This window comes from Chenopodium album, chromosome 17, assembly GCF_948465745.1.
Source record: "Chenopodium album chromosome 17, dcCheAlbu1.1, whole genome shotgun sequence".
Taxonomy (NCBI): Eukaryota; Viridiplantae; Streptophyta; class Magnoliopsida; order Caryophyllales; family Amaranthaceae; genus Chenopodium; species Chenopodium album.
The window spans coordinates 36,052,747-36,074,259 of NC_137850.1; the positions used below are offsets into that span (position 1 = coordinate 36,052,747).

Below are 21,513 nucleotides of genomic sequence, written 5' to 3' on the forward strand. Positions count from 1 at the left end.
TCCAAAGTTGCATAGAATATTTAACGGAGGTATAAATACCCTTTATTTTTATTGAATATAAAAGTAATTAAGAAGTTATTTTCTTAAAAAAAAAAAAAATGGATACGGAGTAATAAACATGCAAAAATGGACCAATGTCCAATCTGACAAGCTCAAGTTGAGTGGAGAAATAAAGTAACAAGGACAAAGAATCATTAGATTGTGAACGACTGTCTGGGTCAAGTTCATTTCCAAATTCCAACCAAGCTTGTCTTTGACCCTTATTGATAAAAACATGGCCGGTTCCTGCTGGACCTAAGAGTCCCAAGACAAGCTAGACTACCTTAATGGCCAAGTGGCCAACCAATAGGCGCAGTCTCATGAATAACTTGATTTTGTTAGGATAATCGTTATGAAGTCAGTTTTGTCAGGTCTATTTAGTAACTAAAAGTTATTTGACCTAAAATATACAACGGATATATCGATAAAAATAAGCATGTGTAGTTGATCATTTTGGTACGCTGGGCAAGTACGAAAAGCCTGGTAAGCTGTGTAATAATTTGAATAGTTATATGTTGTTATAATACAATGAAATTAGCTTTCAATTATGGGTTAGTGTTGACAGAATTTAGATTGATGGATGCCAATTTGAAAGACGCCTCTGAGAGTAATGACAAGTCAATTCCAGCAACTGTGAAGTGCTATCGAAAGTGGCTTCTTTTGTGTGCCGCAAGAGCCTCCAATGCAGCATAGCATGAGTTCTGGTTACTGCATTCGTTTAACCTTTGACTCAACTTTGGAAATTTTTTCCTGAAGTTGTGCTCATCTAATCTTCAGGATTTCACTTTCAAATAGATTTCAAATGTACCAAACCCTGTTAAACTGATACTCCGTATCATGAGCTTGAAGGAAACTATGTTAATAATACAAGTCCCTGACATTTTCTTCCGGTATAGCATGGTTTTCTGCAACTGCACTCTCTTAAATAAACCAATTCACCAGCCGAAAACTGAGCTTGATGGTTCTCTCACAACATTTTCAGTTTTCTGACAAAAGATGACCAGCTTGTTTTTCCCCTCACAATCTCCCCTACAGTACAGTTGCTGTTGCGCTGGATTGGACAAATACTTGCTTCCTTAGTTCCTTGGGCTTCTTTATAGAACATTCGTGTTTTGCCTCAGATAATTCAGCTACACTACTACACAGCTAAATTACAAATATGCAACTTGTAACACCAAAACTCTGACTCCGCCTCTACCTTGTCATTCCCATATCCAACTAGTTTTTGACAACTTAGAATGATATGGATACCTGCATATTGAGCTTTGGAAAATAATTATGACAAGCTATCTCTGTATATCTATTGAATATTTCTTATGGGTTAAAGCTTTAGAAGAGTTTGAGTAACACAATTAAGGGCAAGTTAATCTTACAGATGAATGTCTGAAGCCGATGACAAAAAGCTTTTCTGATTGGGTCATTTCCAGAATTTTTACATTCCCTCTTCAATGAATTCAACCACCCTCCTTTACCAACTACACTTACAAAGCATTGGTCTATTGGGTAAGATATCCACAAAACTGAAGCAGAGAGGAATTCAGCTTGGTTATATGCGCAAAAGAATTGTAATAGAGATTGTACAGCATAGCGGCTGAAGTAATATATCAGCACTCCTTACCAATGTACCCCTTCACAGCCGGAACTTAAGCAGAGATTTTGATCATCTTTCCGGCAAGGATGTGTCTTTAGAAAGCCACAGAATTAAATTCGTGTATAGATTCTGGCCTTCCAGGTACTTGAATTACCAGTAATCCTTACATGAACATAAACCTCCCTCAAAATGATGAAAACGATATGCATCTCTCACAATAATTGTCCGATTTGAGATTTTAGATACACACTTAATCCAATTATGGCAATCAGTACATACACGGAGATTTTTCATGACATGGACAGGAATTGAGCTTGATGAGCTTATTAGTCCAAAAGCAATAGCAAGTCTCTCACTATGAACATTGACAACCTGATTCTTCTCTGTATCAACCAGAAGGCTGTACGGATCTTGCATGTAACCAATGTCAGCTACACGCTTATCCAGTTCTACCAAGAAGTCATATATTTTATCTGCTAGAGGATGAAGATTATCACCAGCGTAAAAGGCATGAATGGCATTATTTACTTCAATCCAACTACGACCTGGCTCCTTCTTCACCCCTCTTTCTTTCATCATTTTCCTGGATTCATCCATACAAGTCCAATTCCTAGTCACTGCATACATATTTGACATGAGAGCATAGGTTGCCGAGTCTTTGGGTTCTAACTCTAACAAATGGCGAGCAGCAAACTCTCCAATTTCCTTGTTCTTGTGAACAATACAAGCCCTCAAAATAGTTCTCCAAATCATTGCATCTGGTTTGAATTGCATATCTTCTATAAACTTTTTAGCACAGCTTAGGTAACCAGCACGACTGAGAATATCAACAACACAAATAAAATGTTCTAGTTTGGGTGTCAAATCATATTCTTTGGTCATGGACTCAAAGTACCTTAGTCCCTGTTCCACTAATCCTACATGGCTGCATGCTGATAATACTCCCACAAATGTGACGTGATTTGGTGCCACACCAACCCTTTTCATCTCATCAAAGATTTCCAGGACTTCTTCCCCACATCCATGCTGTGAAAACCCTGTAATCATTGCATTCCATGTAACCTCATTTCGGTTTATCATTTCAGAGAGCACTCTCTTGGCATCATCCAGACACCCGCACTTTGCATAAAGAGTGATCAAGGCATTTGATGCCTCAGTTTCCAAATTATACCCAGATTTAAATAATTTTGCTTGTATTTGCTTTCCTTGTTTAACATTTGCAATATTAGCAGCAGCACTTATTGTAGCGGTGTAAGTAAACAGATTAGCTTCTACATCTGCTTTATTCATCTGAGTGTACACATTAAAAGCATCTTCAGAATGCCCAGTTTGTGCAAAACCCGAAATCAATGAATTCCATGTTATGTTATCTTTCACATCAATTTCCTCAAATGCATGATAAGCATCTTGAAGTCTGCCACATCTAGCATAAAGGCTCACAAGAGCATTCCGGATTGACTGATCATCAGAGTATCCTAGAATGTACGACTGAGCATGGATTTGCCGACCTTGGTAGAGTGCTTGAATGCCTGCACATGCGCTGATTACATTTGACAATCCTATATTATCTGGTCGGATCCCACGGCATAGCATCTCTTCAAAAAGCTTAAGAGCATGAGCATACATTTCATGCTGCCCATATCCTGCAATCATAGCAGTCCAAGAGACAACATCATTTTCAGTAAGCCTCCGGAAAATCTTTTCAGCAGTATCCAGGAATCCATGCTTAGCATACATATCTATAAGCACGCTACAAACATACTCGTTAACCTGAAAGCCTGTTTTAATGACTTGGGTGTGGATTTGTTCTCCCAAATCTGTAGCTCCCATAGAAGTACAAGTTCTAAGCATGCTTGGATATGTATACTGATTAGGTTCCAGACCTTTCATCTGCATTTGCGTAAACATATGATATGCTTCACTTAGATCATCAACCTGCCCATAAGCTACAAGCATTACATTCCACAGGACCACATTTTCTCTTTTAGTTGTAAGGAAATACTTATGCGCAGTTTCAATATTAGAGCATTTGACATAAAGGTCAAGCAGAGACCCTTCAATGAGCATATGAGAGCAGTATCCGGCCTTCAGTGCATATGAATGAAGTTGTCTTCCCTTATCAAGAGCTCCAATGGAAGCAAAAGCACTTACAAGGCTTGCCACTGTAACACAGTCCGGTTTCAGAAAATCTTGCTGCATCTTCTGTAACAAATGAAGAGCTTGATCACTAAGTCCCTTCTGAGCAAGTCCTGAAATAAGTGAATTATATGATACTCCATCCTTCTCCGTCATCATCTCAAAAATCTTGCCAGCAGACTTCAAATCTCCCCAGAGAGAATAAAGTGTCACAAGTGCATTGCACACAAAAACTTCAGAGGCAAAACCCCACTTATAAATAAGCCCATGAAGCGCCTGACCAACCTCGAATGACTCTGTCTTACTGCAGGCACTTAAAAGACTTGATAGAGCATACGGCGTGGGTAAAATACCATGTGTATGCATCTCATCACAGAATAGGCGAAGGGATTGCTCCTCCCGTCCATTCTGAGATAAGCCAGATACCATAGCAACCCAAGACACATTATCCTTCTCTCCTACATTGTCAAAAAAAAATTTGCAGAATCAATCATTCCATTCTTCGAGTACAAATCAATCAAAGGGTTACACACAAAACGACTACCATCAAAACCATATACAATTATCTTAGCATGAATCAGCTCAATACAACTAAGATCAATCTTTTCCCTAGCACCTCCACCAAACGCCCTCAACACATTACTAAATGTAAACTCATCAGGATCCACATTCTCCCTCAGCATACGCGAAAACAAACCCAATGCTTCTCTTGACAATTTCTTTGATGCAAATCCCGAAAGAATCCTATTCCATGAAGAAACACATACACTGACACCTCTTTCAAGCATTTCATCAAACAGGTTGTGTGCATCCCATAATTGATCATTGACAATATAAAAATTCCAGTAAACGACCACATAATCCAATCTCATCAGTAAAACCCGATTTCAAAATCAACCCATGAAGCTTTCTGCAATCAATTATCAACCCAGAACCCGAATTAAGCCATCCTTCCAAAAGCCATAAATAAGTTTGAGAATTAGGACGATTATTGTTATCTCGTTGATTATGCTCAGCAAAAGCATGGCAGATTGCAGAGCTAGTCAATCTAGCTAATTTAAATCTTGTAAATACATTCCCAAATTGATTCTACATTCAGAAATACATGAAATAAACCAATTTAGTTGAAAAAAAATGATATAAATTGTAGGAAAAACGAATTGGGTCAGTAGAATATTGAGTTGAACAGGGAAAATTTGCAGTACCTGGAAAGTGTAAATGGTGGATTTTCCGTGAAAATTGAGGGAGTGAAGCAAGGACTTGGAGCTTGAACAGCGAAGAGCTGTTGTCAAGGAAACCATTCAAATTAGTTCGCCAAACAGATTAGACGACACGACTCATAACGACTATTTGAACGGATGTCAATGGGCCGAGAAGAAGCGGTACTAATACGAGCTTGTTTGTTAAGGGGAGTCCCGTTTTGCAAGAATAATTGCATAACGAGGGGTAAGAGTGTAATTGCACGTAATTTAGTACTTGATTATAGAGCAGTATCATTGAGTGATCAATAGTATCATTAGGTGATCAAATAGTACCATTGAATATTTTAGTGGTACTATGTATGCATTCAGTGGTACTATATATGCATTCAATGGTACAATTGACGTGCATATATAGTATCATTTAATAACTAATGGTATTATATAAACTTTCGATGGTACAATTAGAAGTGATCCCACACATCTTTTTCTTTTTTTTCTCTCTTTTCCATGTGAATTTTAATATTTTAGTATTTATTATATGCATTTGCAAATGCATAACAACACTACATTAGTGCTTCCTCGTATTAATACTCCTATAGAGTATAGAGCATGTGTTACGTGGCACTCTTTAGTTTTTTTTTACAGCATCCTAATGCAAAAAATATGTCACATGGAAGTGTAACAACCTTCACATATATTGAAGTCCTGTTCACTTTTCCTTACAAAAAAATAATATTCAGTAAAAAAATAATTTCACTTCAATAAAAATAATTTAAATTCAACATAAATAAGGTGGAGTAAACCAAGCAGAAAAATTTATAAGAAATAAATTAATATTCTTACCATTAGTTATTATTGTTCACTTTTTTTTATTATATAGTTTATATTTTATAGCTTAAATAATATATTTGAAAAAAAAAGAGAGGAATAAAATTCACTACATCACTCGAGCCACACACATTAAATCATTATTGTTGTAGAGTGTGGTTAGAAATTAAAGATACTCCCTTCGTGTTTTAATAAGTGTTACACTTACTAAATTCGGCCGTATTTTGATAAGTGTTACACTTCCTTTTTTGGCAAAAACCTACATTTAAATATTATATCTCTCTCCTCTCATGGTTCCCAGCCAAACTCACTACTACTTTTTTATTGTATCTTTCCTCCCACATTTATTATTTTTCAATAAACTATTAACCCTACTATCTTTCTTTTACAATTTTTTAATACTCCAACTACTCCACTTACCTCTTATGTTATTCAAGTTAATTAAATTGCCTAAAACTATGTGTCGATCAAAGTGTAACACTTATTAAAACACAGAGGGAGTAACAATTACCATGCCTTTGACGGATTGATTTGGTTTCCACCTAATTACTACTTTTCTAAGATCTAAGGTAATAATTCCCCTTACGATGAGTTAAATTTAAGTAACGTGTGAAACATTGCCTTTTACCTCTCAAAAATAACAAATAAAATTACATATAATTGATCAAATTTGCATTATATCTTGATACACAACAATTCTGCAATAAACAAGAGTAATTCCTAAAATACAGCTATTACTTCCCGAGGCCGAGCCATACATGATCAGGAACTCAACTCATCTCAGATAACAAATTACAGCCTTCAAAAAATTTTTACTTCAAAATGGTATCACTTTAAGAGATAGAATCAGAAATGAGGTTATTCGCAAGAAAGTAGGTGTGGCGGGCATTGTAGATAAATTAAGGGAAAATCGACTGCGTTGGTTTGGACATGTAAGACGGAGACCCGAGGGTGCACCGGTGCGAAGAGTGGAAGAGTGGGACCATGGAGGGATTAAACGAGGAAGAGGGAGACCAAAGATGACTTGGTTGGAAGGAGTGAGGAAGGATATGAAGTGCATGGATTTACGTGAGGATGAAGTTTTGGATCGTAAGGGATGGAGGAGAAAGATTTATGTTGATGACTACACGGAATAATCAAATTTGGTTCATGTTAGCCGACCCCACTTTTGGGATTAAGGCTTTGATTGATTGATTGATTGATTGAATGGTATCACTTCATTAATGCAGAGCAATATCCAATGCATTATCCAAGCATTGAAGTGGTATGTGTAATGACAATATTTCGTCTGCTTTTCTCTTTGGTGATGCACTCAACCAATGAAGCTCCCAAGATCTACACCCTTTGAGGCGATTATTGGAGCATGTTGCCTGAGAAGAGGATGTCCGTGATGCAGCGAACAATTTTTTACCTCGTTTCACCCGGAACTTTTGATCAGCCTGAGCTTTTGCTCTCAAGGTCATATTTTCTGGGAATGCTTGGTGAAAAGTGACTATAGGAGAATGATCCATACAACCACTGGTACTGCTACATGATGCCTGTGGAATTTTCAGTGAAGGTCTTTCCTTCTTCCACACTGAAAATGATTTCTCAACCATTGATGGAACCTGCAAAAGAAATAAAGCAATAAACGACTAATTTAAGCATCATAACCTTGAACCAGCATATCTGGTTCATTTAAACCAGAGATACCACGTGTAGTTCTTAACTTTAGAGTTGATAGACTCCAAGCTGAATATAATTTTTCAACAAGATAAATCAGGAGTTTCACAAGATCTATGCTATTCACAGAAAGTTATCACATTAATATTCAGTTTCAAAGTCTGTAGATTGACTCAAGATATGCTGACAAAATGCCAAAATTGCCAAGAATACCTGTGCTTGTATTTTCCTACATAAGCACATGACAAGAAACTCTCCCAGGTATATTTTGATCTAAATAATTGTATACCAAAATGATCACACCAATTATTCACTCAATGACAGAAACAAATAGCTTTGAAAGAATAACTTACTGTTGAAATCAAACCAGATGACGCAAACGAAAGTGTGGAGAATGGAGACCTCTCAGATCCATTTTTCTTGTCCTTTGGGTCTGCAACAGACCCAAAACTTGATGGAGCTAAATCATCATCTTCATCCTCTTCTTCTTCCTCTTCCTCTTCATCTTCAACTTCGGTCTCCTTCTTTGGTGAAATTTTTTCCTGCTCAACAGAAGTAGAAACCGACTCACCCTCTTCCTCAACATCCATGTCAACTTTCTCCTCTGCCTCCTTTTCTTGTTGTTTCAACGCCTCTTCCATGTCTTCAAGGGCCTCCTCCAAGGTCAGTTCAGCCTCTACCAATTCAAGCTCCTGTTCTAAGAGCTGCTTTCTTATTTCACTGGCTTTCTTTTGCTCATCAGTCCATTTTTCTAGCTTCTCAAACATGGGTTTACACGATTTCTCTATTGAACCTATCAATCGGTTCCATAAGCCCTCTCTCTCTTCCTCTGTCTCACGTCCATAAAAGTCATCAAACCCAAGAGGTAAGAATTTGACCTTTTTTGGGTCAACATCTTCACCCTCTCCTGGAGGTGGTTGCCAAAACAAGCGGATACCATGTTCTTCATCCTCAATGTAATTGATTATTTGTCCAGTTGGTGTGTGCATTATGACAGGGTCCTCGGTATAAACAAGCTTAGATGGACCATTAGGGTCAGGCTCAGGCTCCTTGTTTAGAAGAACAAATTCTGGAGGTTGATCTGTTTGGGTAGTGATTCAAATGGAAGCAATGAGAAATTGTAATCACATAAGAAATTGTAGACAGCTTAAATACAAAATAGAGAATCACAAAAGTAAAAACCATGCTAGTAAACATATACTACACATATAAGCTTAACTCTCATCGAACCTTAGGTGCTGAAACATTCATAAAAAGCTGCAGTTACATCAAGTATCTATTCAGGGAAATTGCCAGGAAAAAAAACACACACGCACAAAATATCATCAGAAAGAGCAGCGTTGTCATCACTTGTCAATTATAAAACTAACAAAGAGTAGGCAATTGAGTCAAAGTTAGCTCAATAAAGGCCTCAGGATTATTCTTTGGTCTAGTTCAAGGTCTTTTCACATAAAAAATCAGTCTAGTTCCTTAAGAAAAGCAGTTAACTTATAGGAAATATAAAGTGGGAGAACTACACACCATTTTCCCACCAGTATTCTAATTCTGCAGGCATTGGGAGTCTTAATGGTGCTTTATGGAAAGAGTTTAACCACATTTCTCTTTCTTGATCCACTTCTTGCACGTAAGTTTTCCAGTAATCAGGAACCTGGATCATTGAAACAAGATATTTCATACTATATAGCATGCAGAGCTAACCATTAGTTAATTCTCAAGAGTAGGTAAGAATCATACTTCGTAAAACTGGTTGATGAAACCTGGAGCCTGCCACACATCCTCTTCCTCATAAAAATAGGGATGTTGAGGATCACCATATGGACCCCTTTCTTCCCTAACCACTGCATCCGAAAGACAATATCAGTTGTCAATGTCTCATTGAGGTTTGCCTTATAGATCAATAAACATTATAGATTATAATATTACAAACTTAGCCAACGGTTTGCCACTTTTACTAACTGAAGACATATAACCTGCTACATTCCACTGTTCCACCCTCCCCCTCCCCTCCCCTCCCCTTCACTTTTCATTTCTTTTTTTTTTCTTTTCTTTTTTCTCTTTTTCAAAACACTTCTCCTTTCATTTCTGTGACATCCTTACAGTAATATCTGATTGGAATGGGAAACAACACCCTTCTCTTTTCTTATCTGTGATATCCTTATAATAATGTTTTATTGGAATGTGAAATTACTTACTTCCATCAGGCTTATTAATGAACATTCGAGCCTTGGCTGCAGCAACTTCAGCTATGCCTGCATGCATCTGAATAGCCATTACGTAAGAACAAATTTCTAAATAGAAGTAAAAGCAACTCCTGACACCCTCAAACCTGTTGCTTAGACAAAAAGTAAAAGAATAAGTGTCATACCGTGGAAATTTCTTCAGTACAACCAGCAGGATCCTCCAATTTCTCACCAAAGTAGAACCGTCCCTTCAAATAAAAACCATAAAAACTATGAAGACTAAGTATACATGAATTTAAACGCAACTTGACCATAGAGAATCAAGATTAACGATAAGTATCAGCTAGAGGGTAAGCAATCTAAGAATTCATTCCCTGATAATACTGCTGCATCTTATGCAACAATAAACATAGTAAAAGCTGATATCAGTGGATTTACAGGTCATGTGAAATTATAGAAAAAATAAATAATTTATTTCCAATCCAATCACTCTTATTTGATTTTATTTCATATAGAAGTATATACTAAAAGAAGGCAAGAAAACTCTATAGAAAACACTGGTTCAATTTGATGTTGTCCAATAAAGTGTTAAAATCATTTCCCATAGAAGCTAAGACCATCTCCATTGGTGAGACCCAACTTTGAGTATTGAAATACAAAATGAGTTGTTTTTTACCTCCAATGGTGATACACTGATACCCAACCCATTTCTCAATTTAGCAACTCATGCGAAATCTAATTTCCCAATGGTGAATTGGTGAGACTCTCTAAAGTATATTAATGTTACTTTTAATTTATGGCCCACCAAATCCATATTGTAAGTTTTTCAAAAAAAAAATAAATAAATAAAACTTAAATAAATTGCAAAATATATTATATTATTGATAAAGGGCCCACACATTTTGTCAAATGAGACTCAAAGTTGAGTATCTAAACTTAGCAAATTTCTTTTGGAATTGCTAAGTTTAAACACCAACTTATTGGTATCCTTTGCAAAAAATACACCCTCTCTCCTTAAAAAAAACTCCCTCAAGTCTCACCATTGGAGATGGTCTAATATCTCAATGCTGATCGTGAAAAAACATAAAGAGAAATTTATATATAGTATAAAAGTATCACGTAAATCAAACTTAGGGAATTAATATGGACCTACATAGATGGGTTGTTCATTCATTTCATACACACCACATCCATGCATTCTGCCATGCTTCCACTGACCAGCATAACGATACCGACCTTTTTCCCTGACACAATTAACATACAATGAGTAGAAGAAGAAAATAAAGATGTCAGCTGATGCCTTCTACTATTGAAGAAAACTTTTGAGGAGAAACTGGAAAATAATTCTCTTTCAGCTAAAAGTACACAAGCAGGTAAGCTTTCATCACCAACCAAGATTATTATGACTTTAAGAGAATGGACATGCCCCATATAAAGTTTCTCCTTAAAAAAAATGACCCATATAAAGTTAGTAAATCTAAGTTCACTACTCTGCCCAAGATAAATGTAGTAATGACTGCCCAGAAAAGGTCAGACGTTCAATTGCTACATTTTGATCTAGCTGACCATGCCTAAAGCTGATGTAAAATACCATAACATGAATGCAGAATGACTTTTAGATGTCGTCGATACAGGACTCTGCAAAACACGGTGATGGTAGGAAACTAAGCATCAACATGAAAAAAAACGTAGTGGAAATCAGTGACTAAGATACTTAACATGTAATCATACAATAAGAAAAAGATAAATTACAATACATGTACATTGTTTATAGCCGTCAACAGCATGAATAAAGAAAGAGTAAAAATGGAAGCTAAAAGGGAGAGAGAAAGAGGATAGTCACAGCAATAACTTACGGCCTCTTTCCATATTGTCTTATCCACTCATCATTCTCGTAGAATGGGATTTCATAATTCCCATTAGTGAGACGAACACTGTCTTCAATATCCATCTCCAGCCATTCTCTATCTTCTGGGCTCATAAAATCTCTCTTTATGATTTTCCCTTCAGCTCGCATTTGTGCTTCAAGTCTGAGAACCATCAATTGAGTCAGTCTGAAGCTCAAGATCCAGAAGTTCTACCTGGACCACTATCAAATTAAAGTAATACTTTCCATAGTTAGTAGACATACTTGGAACCAGGGATAGGTTCTATATCAGGTATATCGACTTCAACAACCCCATGTCCCTCCTCCTGGTTTTGAAGCCATTCTCCCTCGTACCTACAGTAAGAAGTTCATGATAATTTAGTTTGTCACTGGAAGTTAATTCATATGAACGTCCACATTAACTGAATATTTGAGTAATATTTTAGAAAATTGCAAAAATGACTATAAACAGACCTGACTAGACCTTGCTCAGCAACATAAACACCTTTTCCATGAGCCAAGTCATCCCACACAGTGCCTTCATACCTTTTGGAAATGACATACAAGAAACAACATAAGCATAAGCAAGTAGGATTGGAATTCTGTATCATAATGAACAAAGTAAAACAAGGAAACTTTCCTTAGCACTAATTATTCCTTAAAGCCATATGCATTAATAACTGTCTTGGACCTCAATAACAGCTAAAAGTTCAATCACTAAGAACAGATTTTCTGTGCAAAATTATAGCCACAAGGCTCACAACAAGATTCCAACAACAATGAAGAAATCAGTGTTGAGCAATATTATACCGAGTACATACAGGGGTGACGGGATGTCTTGTACACCCTAATCTTCATCAAAACCTATACTTCATACATCATTGTGAATACTTCCCTAAACTAAAAAATAACATACAAAACTCAAAGAAGTCCTCGTGATACCATAACAAAACCTAAACCACCCCAAAAGCCTTATTGGCCCAGGCAGAGATATAGAATAAAAACAGCTTCTATCAAATAATCACATAAAACACAGTCAAACACAAGTCCAAAATGCTTCACAAAAGTATAATGCATAGCTTAATTACAGCCAAACTCATATACTTATTCAAAAAGGAAATTTTCATAAAATTAGTAAGCAAATGCACAAGACATACTAATCTTTCATCATGATATGATGACATAAACCAAAGCAAACTCGAAACTGGTATCAGCTATCGGGCAAAAAGTTTCTTATGTTCATCCCTTGATAGGGAAGCTGATCAAACAATCACCTAAAACATAGTCAAACGCATATACACCAAACATTACAAATCATTATACACAGCTTAAATACACCCAAACCCACATTATCATTCAAAAAAGGGAAAATTAATAAAATTAGCCAAAAAAATTCATTAACAAGAAAATAAACCCAAAACCCCACTTAAACCCCAGCAACAGAAAATTAAAGCAAAATTCAATAACAGCTTCAAACATTCAATTCAGTCAATTGCATAATTCAAACACCCCAAACATACACTAAACCCCAGTAAAAAAAACCCTCAAATCCCCGCCATTTTAAAACCCCAAAAAAAAAAAAAAAAAAAAAAAAAAAAAAAAAAAAAAAAAAAAAAAAAAAACACTTAAACCCCAGCAGCAGATTATTAAAGCAAAATTTAATAGCAGCTTCAAACATTCAATTCAGTCAGTTGCATAATTCATACCCTAAACCTACACTAAACCCCAATAAAACCCCTCAAATCCCCACCATTTTCATCCATTCAAACAACAAAACCAAAAAAAATCAAAAACCCATCAATCAAAAAACCCGAAAAATCAAAACTTACGAGCTTCCATCAGGAAAAACATAGCTAACCCATCTCAAAAACTCCTCAATCCGATCCAATTCTTCAATAACAGACTTAGGAGTAGAAATATCATGATGATTATCAGGAATAGCAGGGTAACTCTTTCTATAAGGAACATAAAAGGGCGCAATTGGAGGGTCACGACCTTCTCGAACTTCCTTCTTAACAACTTCCCAATCATCATCATCAGCCCAAGCTGGGTCCCACCCAGGTTTAGTCATCTCAAGAGGTGCATCAGCCCATAACTCTTTAAGGTCTTCTTCCCTCCAATTCTCCCTATCACTTGGAAAATTGAATAAGTCATCTTCATATTCGATTGCATCCTCTTCTTTTTGTAGCGCTTGTTTGAATCGGCGGGACTGGTATGCGCGGGCGAAGCGCTTGATATTGGCTTCGGCGGAGTAGTCACCTTCGGCTATGTCGTCGAACTCGCCGGCGCGGCGGTAGTATGCTTGTCGCTTCTTTTGTTTTTGGGTGGGTCCTTCGGTGTCGTTTTCGTCGGGTTCGAAGTCGGAGTCTGAGTCTGAATCTGAGTCTGAGTCTGAGTCTGAGTCGTCTTCGTTTGCGGAATCATCTGGGTCATCTTCTTGTTCTTTGTCATCTTGTTGTTGAGGGGGTTGGTCAATTGGGGGAGTTTGGTTGTTGTCTGACATTGTTGTTGAGAAATGGGGATAAAGAAAGATAAGGTCAAGTGTGGAGAAGAAGAGGGAGTGGGTGAGTGAATGAGTGAGTGAAAGAGGAGGGAGATGAAATTAAGGTGTGTTTTTGCTATTTTTGTTTTTGGTTTTGGGCTTGGTATGAGTAAGGATTGAAGAGTATAAACCCAATCATAGCTAGTGTGGCCCATAAGCTATGTACATAATCCCAAAAAAAAAAAAAAAAAAAAAAAAAAAAAATTCAAAGTTTTGACCTGTTTGACAGTTAGCTTTTATCTATAGATTGTTAGAAGTTTACAGTAACTAGTTTAACTGGATGATTGTCATTAGTTGTTTGTGTAAAAGTATTTGATAAATAACGGTTAGTTATTAGCTGTTTAGAGTGTAAAACAACAACAATAATATATATATATATATATATATATATATAGAGAGAGAGAGAGAGAGAGAGAGAGAGAGAGCTTTAGCTCTTCATATGAGCTTTTTGAACCCACAAAACTCTTTCAAACACATCCAGACCAAACACTTTAAAGAGATTTTTGTTCTAAAAAGCTTTAACCAAACACCCCATCAATTCAATTAATTTCAATTCCATTCAATTTATTTTAATCAGTAATTTCACCTTGTGCATTTGAAAATTTAAAGTATTGAAATATTAAAATGGTATCATTGTGGTCTTTAAAATTCACGAGTTAAATTACCTTTGAGGTATGGTGCTAATGTATGAAATGTCATTAAAGACTAACGACATTAGATGGATGTAAAGTTTGTGTTTATTAATGGATGAAATACTTCAAATAGATTAGGTTATAATTTTTAGTGAACACGAGGCTAATTGTAATTGTGTATCTTTCTTTCTAAAGAAAATGAGGAAAACTTGTTAATAACTACCAAGTTTATAGTAAATTTTGAAAATAACTACCTATTTCAAAAAGAAAAAAAAATATAAAAGTACCAAGTTTCTTCCAAAAGTTTTGGTAGCATTACCTTTCACAATTTTTTATTCAAAAACTTAACGTTACACATTATATAACCCCACCTATTTGTCTATTTATAACCACTTTAATTCCTACAACATTCACAATTCTAGGCTCCGTTCACTTCACCTTATTTTTTTTGTTACTGTTACAACAGTTACTTTAATTTGTCAGCGTTATAAAGGAAACTCAATGTTATATAGGTTCCAGAAAATCTTGCATGGACCTGGTCCACAATAATATTATTGTGGACTTAAGGTTTATACACACGTAACTGACATTATATTCAACATAGTATCCTATACTCCAATATACATTACAATCTCTAAAAATGCTCTCTAAAAATGGTCTCAACTCCGACTTTCAGCCTCAGCCTAATGACCAATCTGATAGATCAACTAAGAAATCCAAACGCAAAATCACCCAGTTCATCTTCTCTAATGACAAAGAGGGGATGAATTCTGAGTTTCACACTCATCAACAATTCCCTCCCCTGCCCTCAAAGAATGGGGAGCCTGCTAATCCCAATTCTTTATCTTTCAAGGAAATGGTGAACTCTACTCAAATGCAGGGGCTTGGTAATAGCATCTCTTTTGAGGATGAGGATGAAGATCTCTCTGATGATGATGAATGGCCTGATAATATTCCTGATGATCCCAAATGCCCTGTAATTCTGTTGACAAAGGAGGAAAAGAGACGTTTGCGTCGCCCTTGGAAACACACTCTTATCATCAAAATGTTCAATTGCAAAATTGGTTACATGTCTCTTATGAAGCGTCTCAAGAAAAAATGGGAATTGGCAGGAGGTCTTGTGTTAACTGATATTGGACATGATTACTTCATTGCGAGGTTCTCAAATCTTGCTGATTACAATCATGTTGTCACTCAAGGACCTTGGATGTTGGACGACAATTACCTCACAATTCGGAAATGGATTCCTAACTTTATTCCGGATGATGCTCCTATGAGATATCTCACTGCTTGGGTTCGTATCCCCCATCTTTCGGTGGAATACTTTGATAAAGAATTCCTTCAAAAGATTAGAGAAAAAATTGGAAAGGTGATCAGAGTTGACAATAACACTGCTTTAGCACAACGGGGTCAATTTACTAGACTCAGTGTTGAACTTGATCTGTCCAAACCATTGTTATCCAAATTCTGGTTAAAAGGACATGTGTGGAGAATTCAATATGAAGGACTGAGAATGATTTGCTTTGGGTGTGGGAAAATTGGACATCAGGAAGATAAATGCCCAAACAAAGTAAGGGAGGCAATGGATCAGTCTGATTCTATTGTCAATGAGATTAATCCAGAAAATGCTCAAGAAAAAATAATAACAACTGTGGAGAAGCAGGACTATGGGGAATGGATGGTGGTTCAAAAGCCACCACCGAGGAAGCGCCCACCACGACCGGAGAAAGGAGCACAAGCAGTCCCTAAGGTTATTCCTGGAAAGAATTCAAAATCTGCACAAGGGCATTTTGGTAATGTCGAAGGTTCAAGATTTGCAGTTTTAGAAACAGAGGAAAATCAGGGAGTGAATGGCAATGAGATTATCTCCGGATTGAATTCGAAAGAGAATAATGTGGAGATATCCGCAACTTATGAGGAAACTATTGACTTGGGTAAAAATTCTCAAAGAGCTGAAAAAGTTACCAGAATTTTACATTTTAATTCTGGAAAAAAAGGAGATAATTCAAAAAAGATTACACAATCTTTGAGTAAAGGAAATCAAGGGCGTGATCAAAGGAAACAAAATATATCTAGTTCCAATTCTATCCTAAAAGATATATCCAATGAACTAGAAAAAAGTATTTTTCCTAATCCCTCACAAGCTGTCACGGAAGGAAAAGAAAATAGCCCTGCTGCCTTTCAAGTCACTAACCAAGCCACCACTCAAGCTACAACTACGACCTTCATCACTGATCTCTCTAAGCAAACACTCCTAAGCCAAATTTCCAATTCGCTCACTCATGTCTCACCTACTCTCATCCCCGATCATGATCCAAATCCCTCCGGAGAAGATCATATGTGCCAATTATCCGATGGAGGATCCTTACCTTGCCACGGCAAACCCCCTGAAGCACAAGATAGAGGTGGAGATACATTCATGGTTAGCTCCGAGGATGGAAGCGCTAGAGCTAGTGATAACCTTGCGGTTACCACATGAAATAATGCAGCTGCTGAGGCTTATCTCACGTGCATATGAAGCTATTTTCCCATCTTTTACAGATTTTATGAATAATACTCAAAACCTTAACCTCAATACTTTCCCCATAACTTGTATGGTGTGGAATGCTCAAGGGGCAGGGAGTAATGATTTCCTATCTGCTTTAAAGGAAATTATTAGAATTCACAAGCCATGTGTGTTTGCTCTAGTCGAGACACATATGGGAGGAGACCATGCTCAAAAGATTGCTTCGATATTGGCTTACGAAGGTCACACTAGGGTGGATGCACAAGGCTTCAGTGGGGGGATTTGGGTCTTTTGGAAACCAGAATTGGTAACCGTTGATCCAATTGTAAAAACGAATCAGTACATCACGATGACTATCTCGAGAGTAGGTGATATCCCTTGGTATTTCACTACTGTTTACGCTAGCCCCGATCCTTCGAAACGCCAAGATTTGTGGAGGGACTTGTCGAATTTTGCTGCTGCAAATAATAAGCCCTGGCTTCTAGTAGGGGACTTTAATGAGACACGTTTCAATTGGGAGAGAAGCTCTAGCTGCAATGAGACAAAAAGAAGAAGTGTGAAATTTAATCAATGGGTGGAGAGCAATCAACTCATTGAAGTTGAATTCTTAGGTCCAACGCATACTTGGGCTCGAGGAAATTCAATTGCAACAAGAAAAAGTGCAAGACTTGACCGGGTACTTTGTACAAATGATTGGAGTCTGCAGTTTGATAAGGCTAGAGTCAAACATCTTCCGGCCATTCAATCAGATCACTGCCCCCTAATCATTTCCTCTAATGGCTTTGCTCCCCTTGACTCTTTGAACCGCCCTTTCTGCTTTCAAGCAGCTTGGATGGCTCACGAAAAATTCACTGAGTTTCTTCATGACAAATGGAATTCTTCTACCCCTCTTGTTCCTCTGCTGCGCTCCCTGTCTGAGGATCTTCAAATCTGGAATAAGGAGGTCTTTCACAATATTTTTCGTGAGAAAAGAAGGCTAATGGCAAGAATTGAAGGTGTCCAATCTGCTTTAGCAACTAGACGAGACTCGGGGTTGATTAAGTTGGAGGCAAAATTGCGCAAGGAGTTGGATGAAGTGCTGCATCAGGAGGAATTACTCTGGTATCAAAAAGCTAGAGTTGATTGGTTGCAATATGGGGATCGTAACACGACAATTTTTCATCTAAGTACTATCATTCGAAGGTGGAAAAATAAAATAGTGGCTATTAAGCAACAAGATGGTCAGTGGACTCATGATAAAGACCAAGTGAAAAATCTGGTAGCAGGATATTTCGAGACCTTATTTACAGATGATGGAACTGATGAAAGCTATGACATTCCCTTTGGTGTGTGCACTGATTTTCTACTACTGACCGCAACAAGCTCAATAGACCTTATACTCGAAGTGATATTGACTTGGTGGTTAAATAAATGGGATCTCTTAAGGCACCTGGACCTGACGGATTTCAAGCCCTGTTTTATCAAAAAAATTGGGAAGTTGTTGCTCCTAATGTGTATAATATGGCACTGTCGGTTTTAGAAGGGAAAGGATTACCAGACAATTTGAATGAAACGTTGTATAGTCCTTATTCCTAAAGTGGAGAATCCAGAGCTTCCTTCGCAATTTCGCCCCATAGGCTTGTGCAATGTAGCTTACAAAATCATAACTAAAGCTATAGTGAACCACCTGAAACCTTTACTGCCTTTGATGATTTCTCAAGCTCAATCGAGTTTCGTCTCGGGTCGTCAAATTACTGACAACATAGTCATTGTACAGGAAGTGTTACACACGATGAAAAGAAAGAGGAGTGGCAAAGGCTACATGACCATCAAGATAGATTTTGAAAAGGCTTACGATCGCCTTAAGTGGAATTTCATTCGTGACACCCTAGCTGAGATGAATTTGCCGAGTCTCATGGTACAAGTCATAATGGAATGTGTTACCTCTCCTACAATGCAAGTGTTGTGGAATGGTGAAAAAACGACTCCTTTTTCTCCAACTCGTGGAATCCGTCAAGGAGACCCCCTTTCACCATATTTATTCGTTCTATGTATGGAACGATTAAACCAAGTAATTGAAGAGGCTATTTTTGAGGGGAGGTGGAAACCAATATATGCTAGTAGAGGTGGACCTTTACTGTCAAATTTGTTTTTCGCCGACGATCTAATTCTTTTTGCAGAGGCTTCCTTAGAGCAAGCCAAGGTGGTTCGGGACTGTTTGAAGCGTTTTTGTGCAGCCTCTGGACAAAAAGTCAGTCTCCAAAAATCAAGGGTCTACTATTCTCACAATGTAACAGAGCAGCAACAACTTGTGATTAATGATGCTTTGGGGATGGAAGCAACTCAAGATTTGGGTCTCTATCTAGGAATGCCTACGCTCACAAGCAGAGTCACTCAAGAAACCTATGCGCATTTGTGTGAAAAAGTTGACAGAAGACTTACGGGGTGGAAGACTAAGTATCTTTCTCTTGCGGGAAGGAGTACTTTGGCTAAGTCCACTCTCACTACTATGGCCAATTATTCAATGCAAACAGCGAAAATCCCTCGGATGATTTGTGACAATATTGATAAAAAAGTAAGACGTTTCATTTGGGGAGGGGATGAGGAGAAAGAAAGAATTCACCTCCTCTCATGGGACACTTTGCAGCTACCACACAACAAAGGAGGAATAGGCATTCGTTCGGCTCGCCAAGCAAACTCAGCTTTCCTTACGAAATTGGGGTGGAGGGTGCTTACGGAGCCAAATTCTTTGTGGTCAAGAGTTCTTCGTCACAAATATTGTAAAGGAAGATGTGACATTGACATGTTTGAACCTTCTACAACCATGTCAAATGTTTGGAGAGGGATTACAGAAAATGCTAAATGGGTGTCTAAGGGATCGGCAGTGGCTATAGGTGATGGAAGAAGCACTCTTTTTTGGGATCATTGCTGGGCGACAGATGTGCCTTTGAGAGACCTTACCATTGATACGATTCCTGAAGCTTTGGATGGAGCAATTGTTGAAGAACTTTGGACACCAGGGGCTGGATGGAAGTGGGAGTTATTTGCTCATTTACTCCCACCCCACACTCTAAAACTTGTTGCTGCTCATAAAGTGATGGAGAATACAAAGTTGGGTGATCTTCGCTATTGGAAAGGCTCGAAAACAGGAGGTTTCTCAATCAAATATGCTCTATCCATCATAAAAAATGATGAGCATGTTATGACAGACCCAAAATGGGACTTGGCTTGGACTACCCCAGTTCAGCAGCGAGTCAGAGCTTTTCTTTGGCTCGTTCTTCACAATAGAGTCCTCTGTAATGCTAACAGGCTGCAAAGACGCCTCACTGATGATCCTAGATGCTCAAGGTGCAATCAAAATACTGATGAAACTCTTCTCCATCTATTGCGTGACTGTCCTATGGCACGAAATATTTGGGAAAGTGTTGGAGGGACTGCGTGCTATCCCTCATTCTTTCAAGGTGATTTGCAGGGTTGGATAATACGCAATCTTGAAGCTAATGGTCTTATTTTTTCTGAGAAATGGCCCGTTTGTTTTGCTGTGACTATTTGGTGGATGTGGAAGTGGCGTAACTGTGCTTTATTTGGAAGAAATGCTGAGATTCCAATTGAGACAGGACGTTTTCTGAAGGCAAAAATTGAAGAGACTTGGAAGGTTTTTATGGGTGATGATGAGATAACAAGCTCAAGGAAAAGAGAAGTGTTTGTAAGCTGGACTGCCCCCCCCCCCCCCTTTGATTGGGCTGCTTTGAACACTGATGGTGCAGCCCGTGGCTCTCCTGGACCAGCTGGTGGAGGAGGGGTTTTGAGAGATTGCAGAGGACATTTTATCAGAGGCTTTGCTGCGAATTTTGGGCACTGCAATGCTTACAAGGCAGAGGTCTTGGCTCTTGAATTAGGACTTCGCATGGCTCAACAACAAGGCATCACCAAGCTGATCATCCAAATGGACAACAAGGCATGTATCGAGGCTCTTCAAAATGACCAACTCCTTGGTGGTGAGTGTGTCCACCTGCTGAGTGTTTGCCGCAACATCATTAGCTCCTTTGGTAATCAAATTCATGTTTTTCATTGTTATAGAGAAGGTAATAAAGTAGCGGATAGATTGGCTAATGTAGGTATAGTCCGAATTGAGGGTATAACGTATTTTGATGACCCCCCGATTGAGATACGTGACACCCTTAGGGAGGATTGTATGGGAGTTACTACTCCTCGTTTTATTGCTTAATTCTAGTTTGTATCAATAAGGGCTTGGCCCTCCGTTGCATCAAAAAAACATTATATTCAACATAGTGACCCCTAATTTTAATATAGTAACTTTATTTTTAACATAGTATCCTTTTTTAAAA

General features: G+C 37.8%; 2 protein-coding genes and 1 pseudogene across 3 annotated transcripts; 1 reads left to right on the forward strand and 2 right to left on the reverse strand.

Annotated features, from left to right (window-relative positions):
- Nucleotides 1-539: 539 nt before the first annotated feature.
- Nucleotides 540-5,095, reverse strand: LOC145587862 (pentatricopeptide repeat-containing protein At4g13650-like; annotated as a pseudogene). Its single transcript, XR_014101455.1, has 2 exons — nucleotides 4,972-5,095; nucleotides 540-4,855 (listed from the first exon to the last, which is right to left on the reverse strand). The product of XR_014101455.1 is annotated as a pentatricopeptide repeat-containing protein At4g13650-like (transcript).
- A 1,339-nt stretch (nucleotides 5,096-6,434) lies between these two features.
- LOC145589619 (protein TIC 100-like) lies at nucleotides 6,435-14,165 on the reverse strand. The gene is made up of 11 exons (XM_081646275.1): nucleotides 13,335-14,165; nucleotides 11,980-12,051; nucleotides 11,770-11,859; nucleotides 11,495-11,668; nucleotides 10,792-10,882; nucleotides 9,824-9,886; nucleotides 9,651-9,717; nucleotides 9,193-9,296; nucleotides 8,980-9,106; nucleotides 7,812-8,539; nucleotides 6,435-7,403 (listed from the first exon to the last, which is right to left on the reverse strand). The coding sequence occupies exons 1-11, from the start codon at nucleotides 14,006-14,008 to the stop codon at nucleotides 7,017-7,019; spliced, it is 2,577 nt and encodes an 858-aa protein (XP_081502401.1). The 5' UTR covers nucleotides 14,009-14,165; the 3' UTR covers nucleotides 6,435-7,016.
- Nucleotides 14,166-17,162: 2,997 nt separating this feature from the next.
- On the forward strand, nucleotides 17,163-21,392 carry LOC145588889 (uncharacterized). The gene is made up of 2 exons (XM_081645481.1): nucleotides 17,163-18,510; nucleotides 18,748-21,392. Exons 1-2 carry the CDS (start codon nucleotides 17,163-17,165, stop codon nucleotides 21,390-21,392), a joined length of 3,993 nt encoding a protein of 1,330 aa, XP_081501607.1.
- The last annotated feature ends 121 nt before the right edge of the window (nucleotides 21,393-21,513 follow it).